Raw genomic sequence first — 18,375 nt, 5'->3', positions numbered from 1 at the left:
AATAGAATATAAGTAGGACAAGATTATAAAACAATGTGGTTAGAATAATCCAATTCATTTAAAATCACATTCTCTATCACATGTAGGTAAAAGGCTGGGAGGAGATAGAATAAATTGTTAACTAGTTTAATCTCTGGGCCTTGGGATTATGAATTCTCTTTTCAATCCATGATGCTTGCCTGTATAACTCAGTTTTTTTTTCCACAATGAATATGAGTTCTGTTTTTGCCATAAAAATGATTCTGAAGTTCCCCATATCTCAGTTGCACTGACGTCTTCCCTGGGGCTGACCTGCATGCACACCTAGGGAGCACAGGGGCACAGGACACACGTGTGAATCAGGGCTTAGGCAATTCCAACCCTGGGGCTCTCTGCCTGGGAACAGAGTGGGACAACTTTTGAGGAGGCTGAGCCTGAAGAATGATGACTCCGTGGGTGGCTTCCTAGATCCTCCGTGCACATGGCTGCCAGCTCTGACTTTTTCCTAAAATTCTGGCTTGTTGACCAAGGCCGAAGGGTGAGTTGCCAAAGCAGCCAACTGCCCAGCACAAGCTGATGGTTTACTCCATATCTACTCAGTATCTGTTAGGCAACACCAGATCCTGTTCACCAGGAAGTCTATTCCAAGTGAAACCTTTCTTTCAAAGTTAACCAAACACGTTGGTGAGGAGGCTAGCACCTGTGAGCCATGCTGGTCACTTTTTTTTTTTTAGGTTTTTTTTTTTTTTACTGTCTATTTGAATCTTTTTTTATATATGTATATATGACATCAGTGGCTGTGGATGGAAGCAGGTTACCAATTCGGATGTCACTGTAAAATCAAGGACCAGGCTTGAAACCCTGAAAGTGTAGTTGGAAGAGGAGCAGTTTCAAAGGAAGCTATGTCAGGGCTAATTGGTATGTTGCATGTGGTATGGTGAAGGGGAAGATGACTAAATGAGAACTTCAAGGTCATTGGCCTGACCTGAACTAAGAATGGGGAGGGGGAATTCCCAGTCTGGTTTTGGATTCACAGTGGATCCTAACTATTCACTGTAGTTAAGTTCTATAAAGTTGTACAGAAGACAAACAGCCTGTATTGAACCTTTGCTCCTGGGAAAACTCGGGGTTAGGTTTCTGTGAATCTCTACCAATCAGATTATCAACAAATTATCTTGTTTGTGTGTTTCTATTTAAAGACACTTTATTTAGTATGTATTATTGATTATTTAACATAGAACTCTGCCAATGTCACTACAATTCATGCCTGAACAGAGTTTATCATCACATGTATTTTTCTCTATAAGGCACATCCCAGGAATGATGAAAAGTTGACTTCTGAGAGGTAAGGATTTTCTTTTAGATTAGACAAGATGGTAGTCATTGGAGACTTGGATGGACAGTTTCATTTGAGTAGTAGAGACACAAGCCTGTCTGGACTGGATTAAAGAACAAACATACGATTCCTTCCAGGAGTTTTGATGTAAATGAGAGAAAAGGAATAGGGTCAAAACCTAGGAAGATGTAAGATCAAAGATTCTTTTTTCAAGGGAGCAGCCCCAGCATAGGGGCTGACAGGAACGGACCAATAGATGGGGAATGACTGATGCTGCAGAGAGTTGAAGGCAGATCTGCAGAGAACTGCAGATGGCAGCCTTCTGCTTAACTGCATCAATTACATGTGGCAAGGACCCTTCTCCTCATCTCCAGGTGAGAAAAACAAGGCGAAGAAAGGTCAGAAACATGTTCATGATCACACAGTGAGTAAGTGGCAGATCCAGGATGCAAATCTGGGCTTTCTGTTCCCAGAGCTTGTGCTTGAACTGCTGCAACTTGAGAGTCCAATCAATTCACAGTTATTGATTACCTTGTATCTAGCCGACGCTAACCAAGGTTGAACGGTGAGAGGAAGAAAGAGTGAAATCCCAGACTTCTGCCTTTCCTTCCCTCTCTCTTGGAAACATCACGTTTTGCTCTCACAGGCAGGCTAAGGAGGAATGCTGCAGCTGCAGTTTGAGTGGAGCCCCTGGTGTCAGGGTCATTGCTGATTCCTGATGCTGCCCCAGCGAGCCTCCCCTTCAGAACACGGTGAGGTCAATTTTGTAGCACACGGGAAATAAAATTCATTCCTGAGGGTCATTCCCAAATCAAAAATTTAATTAGTCTTCTCATAAACTTTTGTTCTTATTTTGATCCCACATGAGAGATTTCTGAGAAAATAGCTCAGCTTTTCCCAACCCAAAGGTATGCACCTTGGCCATTCCCTCGGACCCCTTCGACGGTGGTTAAATAAATCACTTGTTGCTAAACAGCAATTTATTCCCCTGACATCTACGTGGCCCTCTTGGTTTATTTTAAAATATATCAACTAACTTGCCACAACTGCCATGGCTTTTAATGTGTCTGACACATCCAATTTCAATAGCTCCATGAAAATGTCACGCCATAAAATAGAGACAGGAAGACAACAGGGAAGGCACTGAGAGTTAGTGTGTAGGCACATCCTTGGAAAATAAGGGACAAAAACACTCATCCAGGTGGGGTTCAGGAAAGGGCATTTCTCCCGGAAGTTCAGGAAATTAATTAGATTATGTGGGACTAGCTCTTTTTATATATTCCTTTTGAAAACATTAATTCTCCATGCTTGTTATTTTTGCTTATGGAACCTATGGGCTCTCCTAGGTTCTTTCACATAAAGTAGCACCTGTCTGATGAGTGTCTTCAATCTTTCATTTCCAGGAAAATATTTACTGCTGAATGTAGTCATGTTATTTGGTAAAGGGAAGAGTTCTAGAATGTTAGACGTGTGCTTTCTTTTTATTTGTTCCACACACAGTAATTTCATACTATACTAAATGAGACATTGCACTAGTTGCCTGGCCTCGGTGGGTCTGCCGTCCAATGAGAATGATCTTTGTCTATGCAGGCAAAGGTGGAAGGAGGTGGTTACGTCTTAGCTCTGGTACAAATGTGTCGTAACTAAGGCAATTGAGATTTCTTTTTTTTTTTTTTTTAATATACAGTGAGAGAGGGAGGGAGAAAGAGAGAGAGAGAGAGAATTTTTTTTTAATATTTATTTTTTAGTTCTCGGCGGATACAACATCTTTCTTTGTATGTAGTGCCGAGGATCGAACCCGGGCCGCACGCATGCCAGGCGAGCGCGCTACCGCTTGAGCCACATCCCCAGCCCCGCAATTGAGATTTCTAATCTGTAAAACTGGAAAGATATTAAATACTACCTACTGTAATGGTTTGGCTATGAGGTGTCCCCCAAAAGCTCCTGTGTTAATGCAGGGATATTCAGAGATGAAATGATCAGATTACGGAGTTTTAACCTAATAGGTCCATCTCAGTTTGAATGGACAGAGTGGGTGGTAATTGGAAGCAGACGGGGTATGGCTGGAGGAGATGGATCCCTGGGGGCATGTCCTGGAGGATGCATTTACCCTGCAGCCCCTTCCCCTCCCTCTCTCTCTGCTTTCCGGCTGCCGTGTCCTGAACTATTTTCCTCTGCCATGCTCTCTGCCATGTTGTTCTGTCTCAACTCAGGCCCAGAGCAATGGAGTCAGCTGACTAGGGACTGAACCCCAGAAATCATGAGCTCAAATTAAATTTTCCCTCTCTAAGTTGTCAGGTATTTTGGTCACAGCAATGAAAAGCTGACTGATAGACCTACTTCAGGGTTACTGGGGGTGATTAATAGTAATAGTAAAGCCCTGTAAAACTCAATGTTTGGTTCTTGACTAAATTCAAGGCACACTGTGATTATTGACTCTCCATCTATATTGTTCTAGAAGCTGATTCAGGTGCCTAATATCTACCATTCATTGCTGATGTCTTTACAGTGAGATAATATGGCATTAAAAATAAGGTGTCAGGAAATCACATGATGCTTTCGTTTTTTGTCTCAGTGATTACCAGGTCTACCATCTTATTCCTCTGGTGCCTTGGAGATTCCTCAAGCCCAACAGGTCACAAATATACCCACTCTTGTGAATTTTCTCTCATTGATGATGGACATTTACTTTCTTTCCCAAATTAGAACTTTGATATAATCCTCAACCCTCTCCTTCCCTGACCTATTACTGGTCTAAAATTCTGAATCTCTACCTCCTCGTGTCTCCCAGATCTGTCCACATTTCCCCATCAGGTCACTACTGCTCTGGTATGGGTCCTCTGTTCTCTTTACAGCAACCTCCAACCTCACTGCCTCCCTGTGAGTCTCTCCCCCTCCCTCCTGTTCCTCAAGCTGCTTCAAGTCGTATCCCCAAAGTCAAACATGATCATATTCTGCTTCCCGTAGAAAAGCTGCTGCTGGCTCCCCACTTCTCCCTAGGATAATAATCTAAACAATTTAAAGTTCAGTTCTCACTACTTCCCCATAACACACCAGCCACATTTGCCCTTGGTCATTCCATGAAGAATGCTTCTTTCTCCCTCTGTCTTAGTGGCTGTTTTCACTCTTCCTGTGACTTCAATGTCCCCCTCCTTTTCCTTGACAGCTTCTAAATCCTCATTCAACTGATCCAATGTCACCTCTTCAGTGTACCCGCTCAGCACTCTGGACATAGCTGCTGCTTCTTTTGAGCTCCTTGGCACCTTCCATACTTTGACTGGAGTGTTTACTACATGGTATTGAAATACTATTGTTGGTTTGTGTTACCCTTGAAATGTGAGCTCCCTAGCAGGGGTTATATTTTATGACCTTTTTATCTCCAGTGCCTGGAATCAGATGGAATCTGAACCTGACAGGAGAAGGGTGCTGTTGCTCTGTTGCTTCCTTTCCCTCAAACAATTATCCTGGATGTTCCTGTACTAAGAGCCGCCTAGATGTCCTCCTGCCTCTACCTTACTTCAAGTATTAAATTATACTATGGTTGTCTTGGTCTACTTGGGCTGCCATAACTAAAGCACGGACTGGCTAACTTAAACAGCAGAAATTTATTTCTCACATTTCTGGAGTCTGTAAGTCTAAGATTAGGGGGCAGCATGGCTAGATTCCAGGGGGAGCTCTCTTCTAGGTCACACCTGGCTACCTTCTCTTTTAGTGCCATATGGAGGAAATACTGCAGAGAATGATGGGAAGGGTCCCTTTTATAAGGAAACTAAATTCCATTCATAAGGGCTCCACCCTCATGACCTAATCACATTTCAACCACCCCCTGCTGCTGAGGTGGGTGCACTGTCATGCACCTGTAATACCAACCACTGAGGCAGGAGACTCTCTTGAGCCCAGGAGCTCAGTGTCAGCCTGGGCAACATAGACAGACCTGTACTTCGAAAATTTAAAAGACCCACATCCTACTATACCATTATATTGGTGGTTAAGATTTCAATATATGAACTTGGATAAGTGGGGTACAAACATTCTGTCCCTAAACTGCTACAGTCTCACTCCTCCTTAAACATTAGTTGTCCTTCAACGGACAGGATGTGGGCCAAGTATGGATGCAGAAGCATATGGCCTCAGTTCAGGTCTCCACCTACCTGTTGGGGAACTTTTGGCAAATTGCTCAATCCCCTTGTGCCTAGGTTTTTGCATCTTAAATCTAGGGACAACTATATACTTATTTCACAGGGCTGTATGAGGATTAATAAATTGAATCCTATACAGTATTTAGAAGAGAGTCTGACGCTTAGTGCGTGCTCTGGGGTGTTAGCTGCTACTAGCCTTGCTCAGATACGAATTCCTCACCTGTGAACTTCTCTCCTCTCAACTCTTTCCTCTGGATTCCACAGCCTGCTCTTAACACACGTACCTCCTGACTAATGAACATTAAATAGCTTACCACCTGGCTTCATGTTTGTCCATGAATCTCTCTCTCTTGGTAGCTGTTAAGTTCCTTTAAGACATTCCATATTTTTTTTTATTTTTAATTTTGGAATGCTGGGGATTGAAACTGGGGCCTTGTGCATACTAGGCAAGCACTCTACCACTGAGCCACATCCCCAGCTATATATATGTATATATAAAATATTTATAACATATATGATTTTGATTTCTTCACTCCCTGCCTGCCACTTTCTACCTAGAATATACTATTAAGCACAAAACTGGTACTCATTAAATTAAGTCACTTAGGGGACCTCATTGCTCTATGGAAAAAATGATGAATACCATGGGCCGTAGTCTCCTTCCAGCAGTGCCTTTTTACAGGGGGTGTTCTGAAGCCAGTTGTTCACTTCATCTCCAGTTCTCTGTCTACAACACAATTCTTTTAAAAGAAGTAGCTAATGAATAGTGGCCAGTTCAAATCAGATAGGAAAAAGTGGAGTCTGGACACGGGGAGGCATGTGGCCTTCCCAGAATCGACAGTCACCCTGTGCTTCCTGCCACCTGCATAGCTCACTCATCGAGCCAACCCAAGCTCTATGAGTAATAGGAGTCATCTGATGGTGCAGGACACGAACGAAATCAGTCTCAACACTTTACAACATAGTGCGCTCATTATTTCTGTGATTACCTGTGCCTGCATCCACATATAGGCCTGCTGTGCTATTTTAAGTTAGGAAAAGAGGTACACTACAATGTGTGTGTCCAACCTATAGAACAACATCGAAATTGCTCAGTAACACAGGCAAATTCCCATGTGTTATGTAACTTGAAACCAGAAAACGGAAGCCTATAATTATGAGGTGAGTTTAAACTGATGAAAGTAACATGTTCTCACTGAAAATCTCCTGAGCTTATATTATCTGTAGTTCCTCCTGTAACCAAATTTAGGAGAAATAGTAAAATACTCAGATGCAAAGAAGGCTCTTTTTCCACCTTCTGCTTTGGTTAACACTCAGTGGCACACCTACCCTATAAAAGCCGACTTGAGAGTCTGGCCGGGACTTGGTTGTTCGGGGCGTCTCTTGCTAACTCAAGTCTATTTGGTATTACCCTCCAGTGGCCCCAAGTCAGGAAGTAAATGCAGCCTGAATATGGTAGAAGACCATTTTCCTCTCTTCCTGTTTGCTCCCATTGCTGGGGCAAGTGGATACATGTGGCTGTCAGTCCAAATTCCAGTGCCAGCAAGCGATCCTGGTAGAACAAAAGTGCATTTCTTCTGTGCTGGTCTTGGAGTCTCTTGGAGACCGATGCAGTGCATTATTTTAAGTTCAGTGTACATGGAGATCCACAATATCCAGCAGGGATCACTCCCAGAGCCCTTCTATCCAGGCTCACAACACTTCTCCTTCATTGATGCATGGCGAGGTGTACCTTGCCGCTGGCTCTCCCTCCTGCTTGCTGTGGTGTCATACATACAGGAAGCCCATCTCCAGAGTTAGAACGAGAAAATCTAATGGGAATGGAAGGAGAAAGGAGAGGCCCGCATTGAACTGATAGATCCAGAATACAGGAGAGGGGATGGCCACTGCTTTTCAGATGAGTGTGGCCCCTGTTGTGGACTTAGGGAAACACTGGGGGTGAGTCCAGGTTTTCTCCTAGTGTCTTTTTTTTAGACTATCCACAAACTAATCCTGAGAATGGAGAGTCTTGTGTTTCATCCAAGTTGCAGTTAGGGAAGTTTCTTAATAGACTTTTCTTAGCTTTAATAATGGCATTATTTGGCTGGTGGTGTATACTTGTAATCCTAGCAGCTCAGGAGGCTGAGGCAGGGTCATCACAAGTTCAAAGCCAGCCTCAGCAAAAGGAAGGTGCTAAACAACTTAGCAAGTCCCTGTCTTTAAATAAAATACACAATAGGGCTGAGGATGTGGCTCAGTGGTTGAGTGCCCCTGAGTTCAATCCCTAGTACCCCCTTCCAAATAATAATAATGGCATTATTTACTTTATGTATGACCCTGGTATTGTTTTTATGTTATATTCTTACATGGTTTTACTCTCTGGTGTTTTTCATGTTTTGTAAATAGAAAGTTAGGAGGAGATACACCAGACTCTAGGTGTTTGACAAGAAGTACTCTTTGAAACTCTTCTCTTGACTTCTGAAATACCATTCCTTTCTATTCTCTCACCAACTTTCTGATTTTATTGCTTATCATTTCTAACTTCTGCCAGATTTTCCTTGGGCTGTGTCCTTGAGTTTCTTCTTTTCTACACATCTTCTTCCTCTTTTAGCATTCATTTATTCCTTTGGCCCCACTGCCGTGCGGTATCTTGATGATGCTAAAATCTTTTATTTCGAGCCCTGACTTCTTACATAGATATTTCAAACCAACACATATTCTTTCCTGGGTGTCTCTACAACAAGTAAAACTCATTGAATCCAAGCATAAGCCCATCTTCTACTCCCCCTTACAGCCTTCCCTATAGAACCACTGTTTTCCCATTGAGCAAGCCGAGAGTCCACAACTTGTTCTGGATCCCTCCCTTTTTCTTGTTTCTCACCACTGAGCACAAAGCTGCAGGCCCTTTGGAACACCTCTTTCAACTAATACTTTTTTCCATTCTAGTGGCTACTAATCTTAAGATAAAACCCTCCTCATATCTTGCCCAGACTTCTGCAGAATTCTTTAAATTTAATAAGCACTAAATAAATGTTGAAAAGATGAATATCTAAGCATCAGGATGGAGGTTTTGTAAAAATCTCGGTGAATTGCTATTCTGCCCTATCCAGTATTTATGCAACAGCTTTTTTGGAGCTAAGCTTTGCATTTCTCCTGAAGTTCAGCAGAATACCTTTGTTCACCCTTCCAGTTTTCTGACATTATTGTTCTTCTGTCATCAATCATGTTAACTCTACTTCCCAGCTTTATGTCATTTCCACATTTTGTAATTTTGCTGTCTACTTCTTTATTCCAGACATGGAAATAAATGTTGGTCAGGAAAAGGCCAAGGACAGAGATCTAACAACCGGCCAAGGATATTTTACTCTAGTCTCACATTAAGTAAAACTGTTCACTTGCATATAAATTTGCAGAATTCCCTTCTTGTCCAAGACACATTTCTCTATGTTGTCGACAGGAATTTCATGCAAACTTCTAAAATGTCTTTTTGAATTCAATAGAAACTGTGACTATGATATTCACTTAATCCACAATTCTAGTCATCCTATAAAAATGTAAATGATGTTGGGAAAAACCTGTTTTTAGGAAATGTTAGATAGATTTAAGTCATTAAAACTTTCATTTCTAAAAAATGTCATTATTAAACTATCAAAGCAAATTTTTAAAACTATAAAAAAGAAAACAAGGCATATCCTATAGCTATTTTATAATGAATATCATTTTGTGTATTTTGTTGAGAAGCATATTTTTATGTAGTTAATAGTCTATATAATTTTGTAGCCATTTAAAATAAAACTAATCTTACATGTTTTCCAGTATTGCCTCAGTTTACATACTTCTTTTAGGTTTTATGACATTTCATCCTGTGACTGAATTATAAGTTTATAAACACACCTAAATTGCTGGACATTTGGAATGTGTTTGATTTTGAAATGATATATGATAAAATGAAATTTTGCATATGCATTTTTTTCTTATTTGATATTGTTCTTGGGTAAATCCTAGAAGTTTCATACTTGAGTCAATATTCTGGTGCCTATTACATATTTCTCTGTATTAGTCAGATAGGGTGTGTAATGCTGCGGTAACAAATTATCACATACCTCAATTTCATTTATTTAACAACCCAAAAGGAAAAAAATACCCCATATATTTCAATGGCTTATCACATGAAAGTTTATTTCTCACTCATACCTATTCTGCTGCAGGCTCAAGGACCTTCAGGATAGTTCCTTTCAAAGAGGATTTAGATTGGTTCCATCTTGCTCCATGACTGATGAGGATTTAGACTGGTTCCATCTGGCTCCATGACTGATGAGGCAGGGTAAGGACTGCAGATTGTATAGGGGATTTTTCCTGCCTCAGCTTGTCAGTTGTACTCACAATCAATTGAATAGAAATGTCCATGTGTTCCCACCGATTTGCAGTGAGTGTTGGAAAGTGTTTCATCTGTGTGTTCAGTACTAAAAGGAGCACCACTATTGGTAAGCGTTAAAGTTTACTCCAGTGGAATGGTTTTGTGCTGTGTCTATGAAGCTGGGCTGGAACTACATTCCCCAGAATGCCTTTACTCATGAGGTTACCCATTAGGCTTGCCCACAGGAAGTCTTTTCATGAGATTTGGAACATGGAAGTGAAACAGTAGCTACTAAGTTCAGAATAAGCAGGTGACAGATGCCACTATATCTCCTGCCTGGTCTCCTGGCTCACCGTGTTGGTGAGCAGCAGAAGGTGGTCTACAGTTCTCCAGCTCTATCAGATTTCCTACTCCAGCTCTGAGTCCTGGGTCAGAAACACACGCAGCTCCAGGTGAAAGGAGCCAGCTTCTTCAATTAGGCCACCTACACTATATGGAGTTTGGAGGTGGTTGACACCAGATGCACATTTGTCTATCCTCAGGATCCCAGCTTTTCCTTGCTCTCCTCTGCATCATACCCAGCTTTCCTCCCTATCTGCCAGCCCCACTGACTTGCTGTAACTTCGGCCCCACTGTCTGATGCAGAAGCACCAGCCTTCCATGAAGTTCTTCACCATAACTACATGATGTTAGACACACAGTTATGGTGAAGATCCCTAAAATGAATCTCTCAGGCAATGTTATCCAAAGTGATTTTGATTTCCTGATAAATCTCTAATTAAAAACCATACATGATAAAGCAGGGCCTAATCTTAAGGTATTGTGGTCACAGAATTTTTGAGTTAAGCTGCTGAGAAGACAGGATCACGGAGCAACACTTGACTCATGTTGAAAGAGAAGAGGAGGAGGTTATAATAAGTGATTGTCTATAAAGGAGACAAACATAAACATACAACAAAACCAAAGGCAGGAATTAGAGCTGGCACAGTCTTAGCAGCTTTTCCCCTGTGCAAACAGAATACAGGGGATGAAGCTTTGGGAGCAAGTGCTGTGGTGACTACCCAGGGGATCCTCACCTGTATGCCCCTCCCCTGTTGGGAGGGGACCACTAGCTGGAGAGGATTTTCCACCAAGGACTAGAGATCAAAGGAAACAGGCTAATCTTGGGGGGAAATCCAAAATAAAACTGAAGAGTCAGAATTTTTATTAAAGTGAGTCCAACTGAGTTTAACAACTAATCTCTGTTCCCATAACATTTCTACCTGCCTGAAGTTCCATCTCTGTGATTCTTTGTTTGCCATGTGACTCCATGTGATGCACCAGCACGTCAGCTGTGGGGGAGGTACTGGGTTGCTAAAGCCTGGAGATTTTTGGCCTGGGGTTGTTCTCTGAAGACCAGGCCCTCCTGAGACTTCCTCAAAACACCCTGGCTGACCAAAGGCAGGGTGACTTGTGGACTTCTTTCACACTGCCCTCCACATGCACACTACTGCCCTTGGTGCCAATCACTCTCACTGGAAGAGGAACTCTGTCCCATTTCCCTACCCCCATCATTCCTCTGATTCCAAACAAAACAAATCAGTTCTTGCCACACTGCTTCAAAGAAGTGTGGTGTCCTGGAAAATACCCATATGAGCAAAGAAATCTATTCATAGATTGCATGTGATTCATGCCACTCAGGTTGACTTTGGCTGCGTTATGCTTAGTTCTCTTCTGAGGGAAACTGTCATTGGAAGCAGCAGGAAATCTGAGAAGATCAAGTGGCCTGTGCCCACTGAGCTCACACAGGACATCAGACACAATATAGATACACCAGTGTGTGTTGGTAAATTGAGGACTTGGCCAGCTCCCAACAAACCCTGAGTATGTGGGTCCATCCGGATCATTTCATCATTGTGACTGGAATCATAGCTTTTGGTCCCTCATGTCTTGCTATGTGAAATAGCAATGATAAAGCCTTTTTACACCAATGGAGACATTTTGAAACATGGCAAGAAGTGAATAAAGCACTGAAAGTATCACACACAAAAAATATACAAATCCAATTTTATTAATATTAACTTATAAATTATCTGGCCTTGACAGATTATATTAGAATCATGTTTTTTTTTTTTTTGAGGCAAATATAGTAATCCTCTACTGCAGGGGGATAAAAAGTCTACTTGGTGATATGAGAAGTACTGGCATGATAATTTCATAAATTATTCAAGTCCGTGGAAACATTCCAGTTCAGAGATGGCAACCCAGATTTGCTTTCAGATTTCTCAATTTTCACATGCATTTTTAGCTCCCTGCTTGATTCTGGTACTGTGTGTTTTCTTTTACTAAACAGGATAGCTTTATCAATAATTATTCAGAGACAGCAGCAAATGAGTGACTAGAAGGCTTCAATTGGCCTGAGGCATTTTCTAAAAACTGGAATTGGTTGTCAAATTTTGAAGATGGAGCACTTAGCACGGCCTCCCCACTCCCTAAATATGGCGCGCACTTAGTGGTTTCCCACACTGTAGAGACTTGCTGGCTCCCACAGGCCTCTGTGGCTGTTTAAGACGCCTGCTCCCTCTGTAGTGCATCCTGTCAGGTGTCTCAGCATTGTGGAACGGGTCTCTATTTCAGAATATGTTGATTTGTTGTTCAGTGTGGCTTTAAAGCAGCTCTAGGGAATATTCCAACGTACAGTTGCTCTTCCACCAAGCACTGTTCTCTTCATGTTTAAAGGGTTATCTCTTGAGTCTACAATCTGTTACATCATTGTGCCTATGCAATGTTTACTTACTTATGTCCAATATACCAGGTCCCTGGAGGGCAAGCCCTCTCCTTCCTATTATCTATGGTTAGTCCTCCTTTTCCCTATGAACAGCATACAGGGAAACAGAAGTTGCCATTTTAGCTTTCCCTCACCAATTCCTGAGATTCCTGCTTATTCTCAGTCCTGGAGGAAAGGGGGTGTGGGCCACACTGCACTACTGCTTATAATAGGATAGCTAGAAGCTAAAAGGACAGCCAAAGCGCTGAGCCATGAGCTGCAGATATGGGAACAAGCACACAGTTACTTCTGACTTGAATGAATTCTCTTCCTGAGACTATTAACAATCTACTAGAAACTAAGTTCTCTTTACTAACAACAACAACAAAATGTCAATACGTAAGAAAATAAGCCCTTTTCTAAGTTGAACTTTTTAATGACAGAAAATATGATAAATATTTTCATGTATACAGTTTATTTTATTAATATTATAGTCCTAGATGATACAACATCTCTAATCCCTAAAAAGATATTTTAATTTAGAAGACTTACTCTTGAGTCTCAGAATGTAGCACACAGGAAAACAAAACCCTTTTGAAATTAAAAATGTTATTCAGCAGAAACTGAGACTTTTAAACCCATATGGATTTTAATACCAAATATTAAAAATCAAAGCAAAGATAATTGTATTTATTTTAATATCACTATATAAATATGAGCATGTTGATGATACTCACCTCACCAAATGTTGTAGCTGCATTAACAAACATATGCATAACCAAGAAAGTCCTACAAGTTGTCATTTCTTTATTATTATTTTATCATTCATGAATTTAATGTCCTGGAAAGTGCCTTTTTGGTTTGCTATTCTTATTTTGCTTTATAACCCCCAAACATTTAGGTATTAAAAATACAACTGAGAAATTTTAAGATCTGGATGAAATGACAGTCTGTACTCATTTTTGGGTTTTTTCCCATGAGAGAAAATATGCCATGAAACAATGAGCTGCCTACACAATGGCTGGAGATGTTCAATCATTTCCCAATAGCAGTTACAGGGCCAATAGCTTTTTCACTCTAGAATGGACAATTGCCGTGTCAGGAAAGACTAGATAGTTTGCCATCTAAAACACAGGTTGCTCACATCTGTACCAATTAATTGATACTCTTGACTTTCAGTTCAGACATCAGAAATATTTTATGCTGAAACAGAGACAGCTTCCTATATTAGAATATGTTCAGTATTTGCCTTTGCCCTCTTCTTTTCCTTCCCCACAAAACTCTGCCCAATTCCAGATTTAAAAGTACACTTTTTACTAAATACTGATAATGATAATGATGGTGAATTTTTCACATGACTATTTTAGTCTAATTTTGATAAAGCCATTTTTAAAAACAAATATATGATATAGTGTTTTTAAAAAATTAATCATTGATGGACCTTTATCTTATCTTATTTATATGTTGTGCTGAGACTCAAACCCAGTGCCTCACACATGCTAGGCAAATGCTCTACTACTGAGCCACAACCCCAGCCCCTGGTACTAAGTTTGAATAAAGAATTCAGGTTAACTGAATAACAGCTGGATTTCTTCTCCCTTTAGTGAATGCCCACTAGGTTCAAAGGTTGTTCTGTATACTGATATATCACAATTTCTTTGCATCTTTTAGTCATGGATGTCAGGGTCCTTTAGCTACTGGCCAGGAAAAATACTATCATATCAGAGTGAGGAGTGCTTAGTTTGGGGTGTTCTGGGGTGGGAAGTGGTGCCAGTTGATTTGGTTCAAAAATTTGTTCCTCTGGGCTCCAACAGCTGTATTCCAAGTCTATGTTTTAACAGTGTGTGGAAGAAAGATAGGTTCTGGTTTCCTTTGTGTTCTACACAGACCATGCTTTGAGATTTTTAGGAGTCAACAGTTAAAACTATGTGATAAAAAAATCCCAAAACTTTAAAACTGTCATAGCAACCCCTCTTTGGCTCTTCAACCTTGGTGGTAATAACCAAAAGTTTAAAGGCACTAGAGGCCAGAGGGCCCATTTGCAAAGCCTCTCTCAGAGTCTAGAGTCAGGAGCCTTCTATGCTTTGCCACACAGCAATTCTCCTAATATTTTCATTATCTGTATTTTGCTTTAATGTTACAAATGTATAGTCTCTAAAAGTAATCTGACCATGCCAGGTTATTTTCTCCCTCAACAAACTCTGATTGCATGATTTAACATAAAAACAATTTGGGGAAGAGATTATTATCTTTATACATTTTGAAAAGCCCTTACTGTTACAGTTTTAAACATGCAATGGAAATGCTGTATTTTCTTGAGTATTTAATCAATTTCTTGGATTCTCTCCTCTAACTGCAGGAACAGGATAAACAGAAACACTCAGTTCTTGGAGCACAACAAACACAAATCAAATTGCTTTCACTCCATGTTTATAAAAATCAAGGCCACCATCAGAAGTTTTTCACTCTTTCCTGTCACCTTTAAATATTTTCATTTATTAAAAGCAGTATATTTTAATAGTATATGCATATGTTCTAAAAAAAAAAATTCTTCCCTGGGGTTGCTGTCAGGCTTTTCTTCCCCAAGCCTTTTGCAATCTTAGCGTATTCTGAATTAAAATGTGTTCCTAACAAGTTATATGAAAGCCTCCTTTTGGGCTGCACATCGACATAGCCCATCTGAAGCCTGGAGAAAGCAATCGAATCCAGCTATGTGGTCAGCAGGCGGGCATCTGCTCCAAAGCACTTGCTCCTGAGCTGCACATCCACTGGGTTTCATGTAATAAAGAAACTGCCCAGCGACAGCTACGGTTTGGAAGTATCCCCAAGCTCCTTTCCAATTCTCATTTTTAATCTTTTCAGCTATTTTCTTTAGTAAAATTAGCCACCAAAGTATGACTTCCTGTATCATTGACCTATGTGCCACAATTAGAAGAAATAAATTCCAACCAGCCCTGAGGAAGGCTAGAGTCAGCACTGAAGGAAAAACTGAGCCTCATCAATTTATCAGAAGGTGGTTCTCACTGCCCGGTGTTACTTCCCACTCTGCCTCTCCCTACCCTCTCTAGCCCTGTGCCCAAGTTCATGTTGCTTTGAGGATGTGTGATGTGTGCTTTCGAGTTGCTGCTTTTGAGCTTGGGTCTTCTCAGCCATGAAAACACAGTTACAAATTGTTCTGGGAGCTAAACCACTCAACATCTTGGCACTTGGTTGTTTTTAACTTTTCAACAATAGGCACTGTTCACTCCCCTCCATCTCAGTCCTTTATTCAGTGATCAGGCAGGACACTGATGAAAGGCTGGTCACGGCTTCCCCCCATGGTATCAGTGTGGTGGCATGTGATGATTCACATGGGGTGTGTTTGATCCGAGGAAGCCCAGCCTCTGCTTATTCTTCCTTTGTTCTGTCATCTGGGGAGAGAGAGAGAGAGAGAGTGTTCAGCTGATTTCCACTCTTCCCCAGTGCTGGTGGGCACAGACGTTCTCTATCAATATTTCCCAAGTACCTACGATCTGGCATCTTATAGAATATATTTATCAAAAAAAGGGGAAATAAAAAAGTGTGAATTTCCATAAAGAGAGAAAAAGAGCAAACCCCTCTCTGTGGTTGGGAAACAGGAACCATGGTTAATTTTTAAGACAGATCTTGATTTTCACTCATTTATCACCATCACCACAATCATTTTAATAGTTAGCCGGGCTACTATTGATAACCACGAATGCTAATGATGTTGTATGATAAAGGGGTAGATTGTTGTAGTTACTAATAATGATTTGCTATTCTGATGAGTATAATAATTGTAAACGTGGCAGAAAATATGCTCTTCTATCAAAAAGTGCAGAGGTGTCCTTGTATGTTGGCATTTGCTCCTTTCTCCCCTTCATAGAAGAAGAAATGTCACACACAGTGACTAAGTGGAAGACCCTGTTTGCCAAGATATGGTTCTATAGCATACTGGAGTTCACAATCCTCTGAAGGACAGCCTAGCTCCCAGCAGTCTCTCTGGATCTCCCCAGATTCAAAGTGGTGAGTGGCTCCGGCCCCCAGTGCCACCTCCAGGAGCATACATACCTGCTCCTTGAGTTCCGCCAGCTGACCTGACAGCTGTTTGACCAGACTCATGGTTGATTCCAGCTTTTCCTGCAGGTTCCGAATCTCATTTTGCTCACTGTCACCTTCATTGCTAACGAGGGACATGGCTCGCATCCGAGGAAACCAGTCCAAGTTCTTCTCCTAAAAGCAAAGTAAATGTGCAGGAACAAAGGAATGAGTATGGAAGGGAGCCTGGAGTCCCATAAAGAATGTTTATAGGTGTTCATTATTATTAATGAACCAAGTTAAACCAAGGTCTCTTAGCATTCACACCAAAAGGCATCCTCTAGCCAGGGTTAGGGAGGGGATGAGGGCAGAAACGAAGTGGGGGTCAGCCATTGCTCTTCATGAACTGGGGGAAGACCTTCAATATTGAAACAAGCTTGCTATGGGCTTCCAGAGAGATTCCAGATGAAGCACTTAGGAGAGCACCATGCACCCTGCAGGCATGCAGTGAATCTTCCTGAGTGAGGGGTCATGATGAGGTGGGGTCTGGAAACTGGGGAGAGGACGTGTATTATGTGTGGGTACAGCAGAGTCATGAGCTGTTTCTCTTTCCCCCAGCACAGGGGAGGAAAGGGTGGTAGAACAAGAGGGTGGTAAAAAGATAGTTTCAGTTCTAGCTGCCCATGCTCGTTTCCTTCCTACTTCCCCTGTTGAGGCTCCTCACTAGCTCTTTGGCCTCTAAGCTCCACTTAGGAAAGAGGGGAGTAGGAGGGCATGGCCCAGGGTTGCTCTGTCTGCTCCCTTTGGAAACACTCTATTATGGCGGTTTTAGACTTAAGACTTCTCCAGACAGCAATAGATGGCACCACTTCTGTATTTCTAGTGTGTGTCTTGTGGTGGTGGTGGGAGGATATTAGGAGGAGGACTCTACTTTCCACTATGATAGACACCCAGCTGTCTAAAAAATTGAATTGCCTAACAACATAGAATCACTGCGAATTACTTAGATTACATTTTCCAATCTTCAAAAGAACTCTACAAAGTAAACCATATTGTCTCCTATTTTACAGGTAAGGAAACAAGAGGATCCAACATTACAATTACCCCTGTCACAAGCTAGTGAATGGCAGGGGAGAAATGGGATTTGAGCCATTGATTGGGCATGCCAGTGTATCTCTACCTACCCATCTATTTCTCTAAGTCACCTTCTCTCAATATCCCCAGAAGTTGGCTTTTTGCTTAAGTTTCTTTCTTCTCCAGAAATGTCCACTGAAGTGGTTGTGGAAATCCTCTGTCTAGAGGATCCTAAGCAGGAGGGTCATTGAGCAAGCACCTTCCCTAAGGTGGAAAAAGTGCACTGTGCTGTGGTCTCCACGATCTTACCTGGCCCTTGAATTGATTTTTTGTTGTTGTTGCTGGTTGGGGAACAAGTTCTCTTTAGTTCCCTATTGCCAAGGGCAGTGAAAGGGGCTAATAAAGGATTAAAGATAAAACACATTGAAGAGTTTTAAACTGCATTTAAACAGCTGTAGTTAATTAGCATTTCAAAGGAGAACAGTCACTTCCTCTGAAGTGCAGAGTGACAGATTCATTCATTTAATCAATCCTTCAACTTCTATTGTCAGGTAGCAGGGATGAAAGTCAGATAAGACTGTGTGTGTGTGTGTGTGTGTGTGTGTGTGTGCGCTCTCAAGGGGCTTATGGAATAGGATGGTCCTCCAGGAAGAGTGGACTGCACACCCTGTCTGTCAAAATCCCCTGGGGTTGCTTGTTAAAATTGAGATCCTAACCCCATCACCTC

At 41.5% G+C, this 18,375-nt stretch overlaps 1 protein-coding gene across 2 annotated transcripts in view; it reads right to left on the bottom strand.

Annotated features, from left to right (window-relative positions):
- Positions 1 to 11,819: 11,819 nt before the first annotated feature.
- The window catches only part of Itpr2 (inositol 1,4,5-trisphosphate receptor type 2), a 481,279-nt gene continuing 474,723 nt past the window's right edge, over positions 11,820 to 18,375 (bottom strand). For both annotated transcript variants that reach the window (XM_027934069.2, XM_071610047.1), the window contains 2 exons: positions 16,608 to 16,769; positions 11,820 to 15,946 (listed from right to left, as the gene is read on the bottom strand). In XM_027934069.2, coding sequence (XP_027789870.1) covers positions 15,860 to 15,946; positions 16,608 to 16,769 — 249 coding nt within the window. In that variant the 3' untranslated portion in view covers positions 11,820 to 15,859. The remainder of the gene's footprint in view (positions 15,947 to 16,607; positions 16,770 to 18,375) is intronic.

The sequence above is a fragment of the Marmota flaviventris genome, chromosome 3, assembly GCF_047511675.1.
Source record: "Marmota flaviventris isolate mMarFla1 chromosome 3, mMarFla1.hap1, whole genome shotgun sequence".
In the NCBI taxonomy this organism is placed as follows: Eukaryota; Metazoa; Chordata; class Mammalia; order Rodentia; family Sciuridae; genus Marmota; species Marmota flaviventris.
Note: the sequence above shows the minus strand (reverse complement) of the source record. Positions and strands in the feature narration are given on the sequence as shown.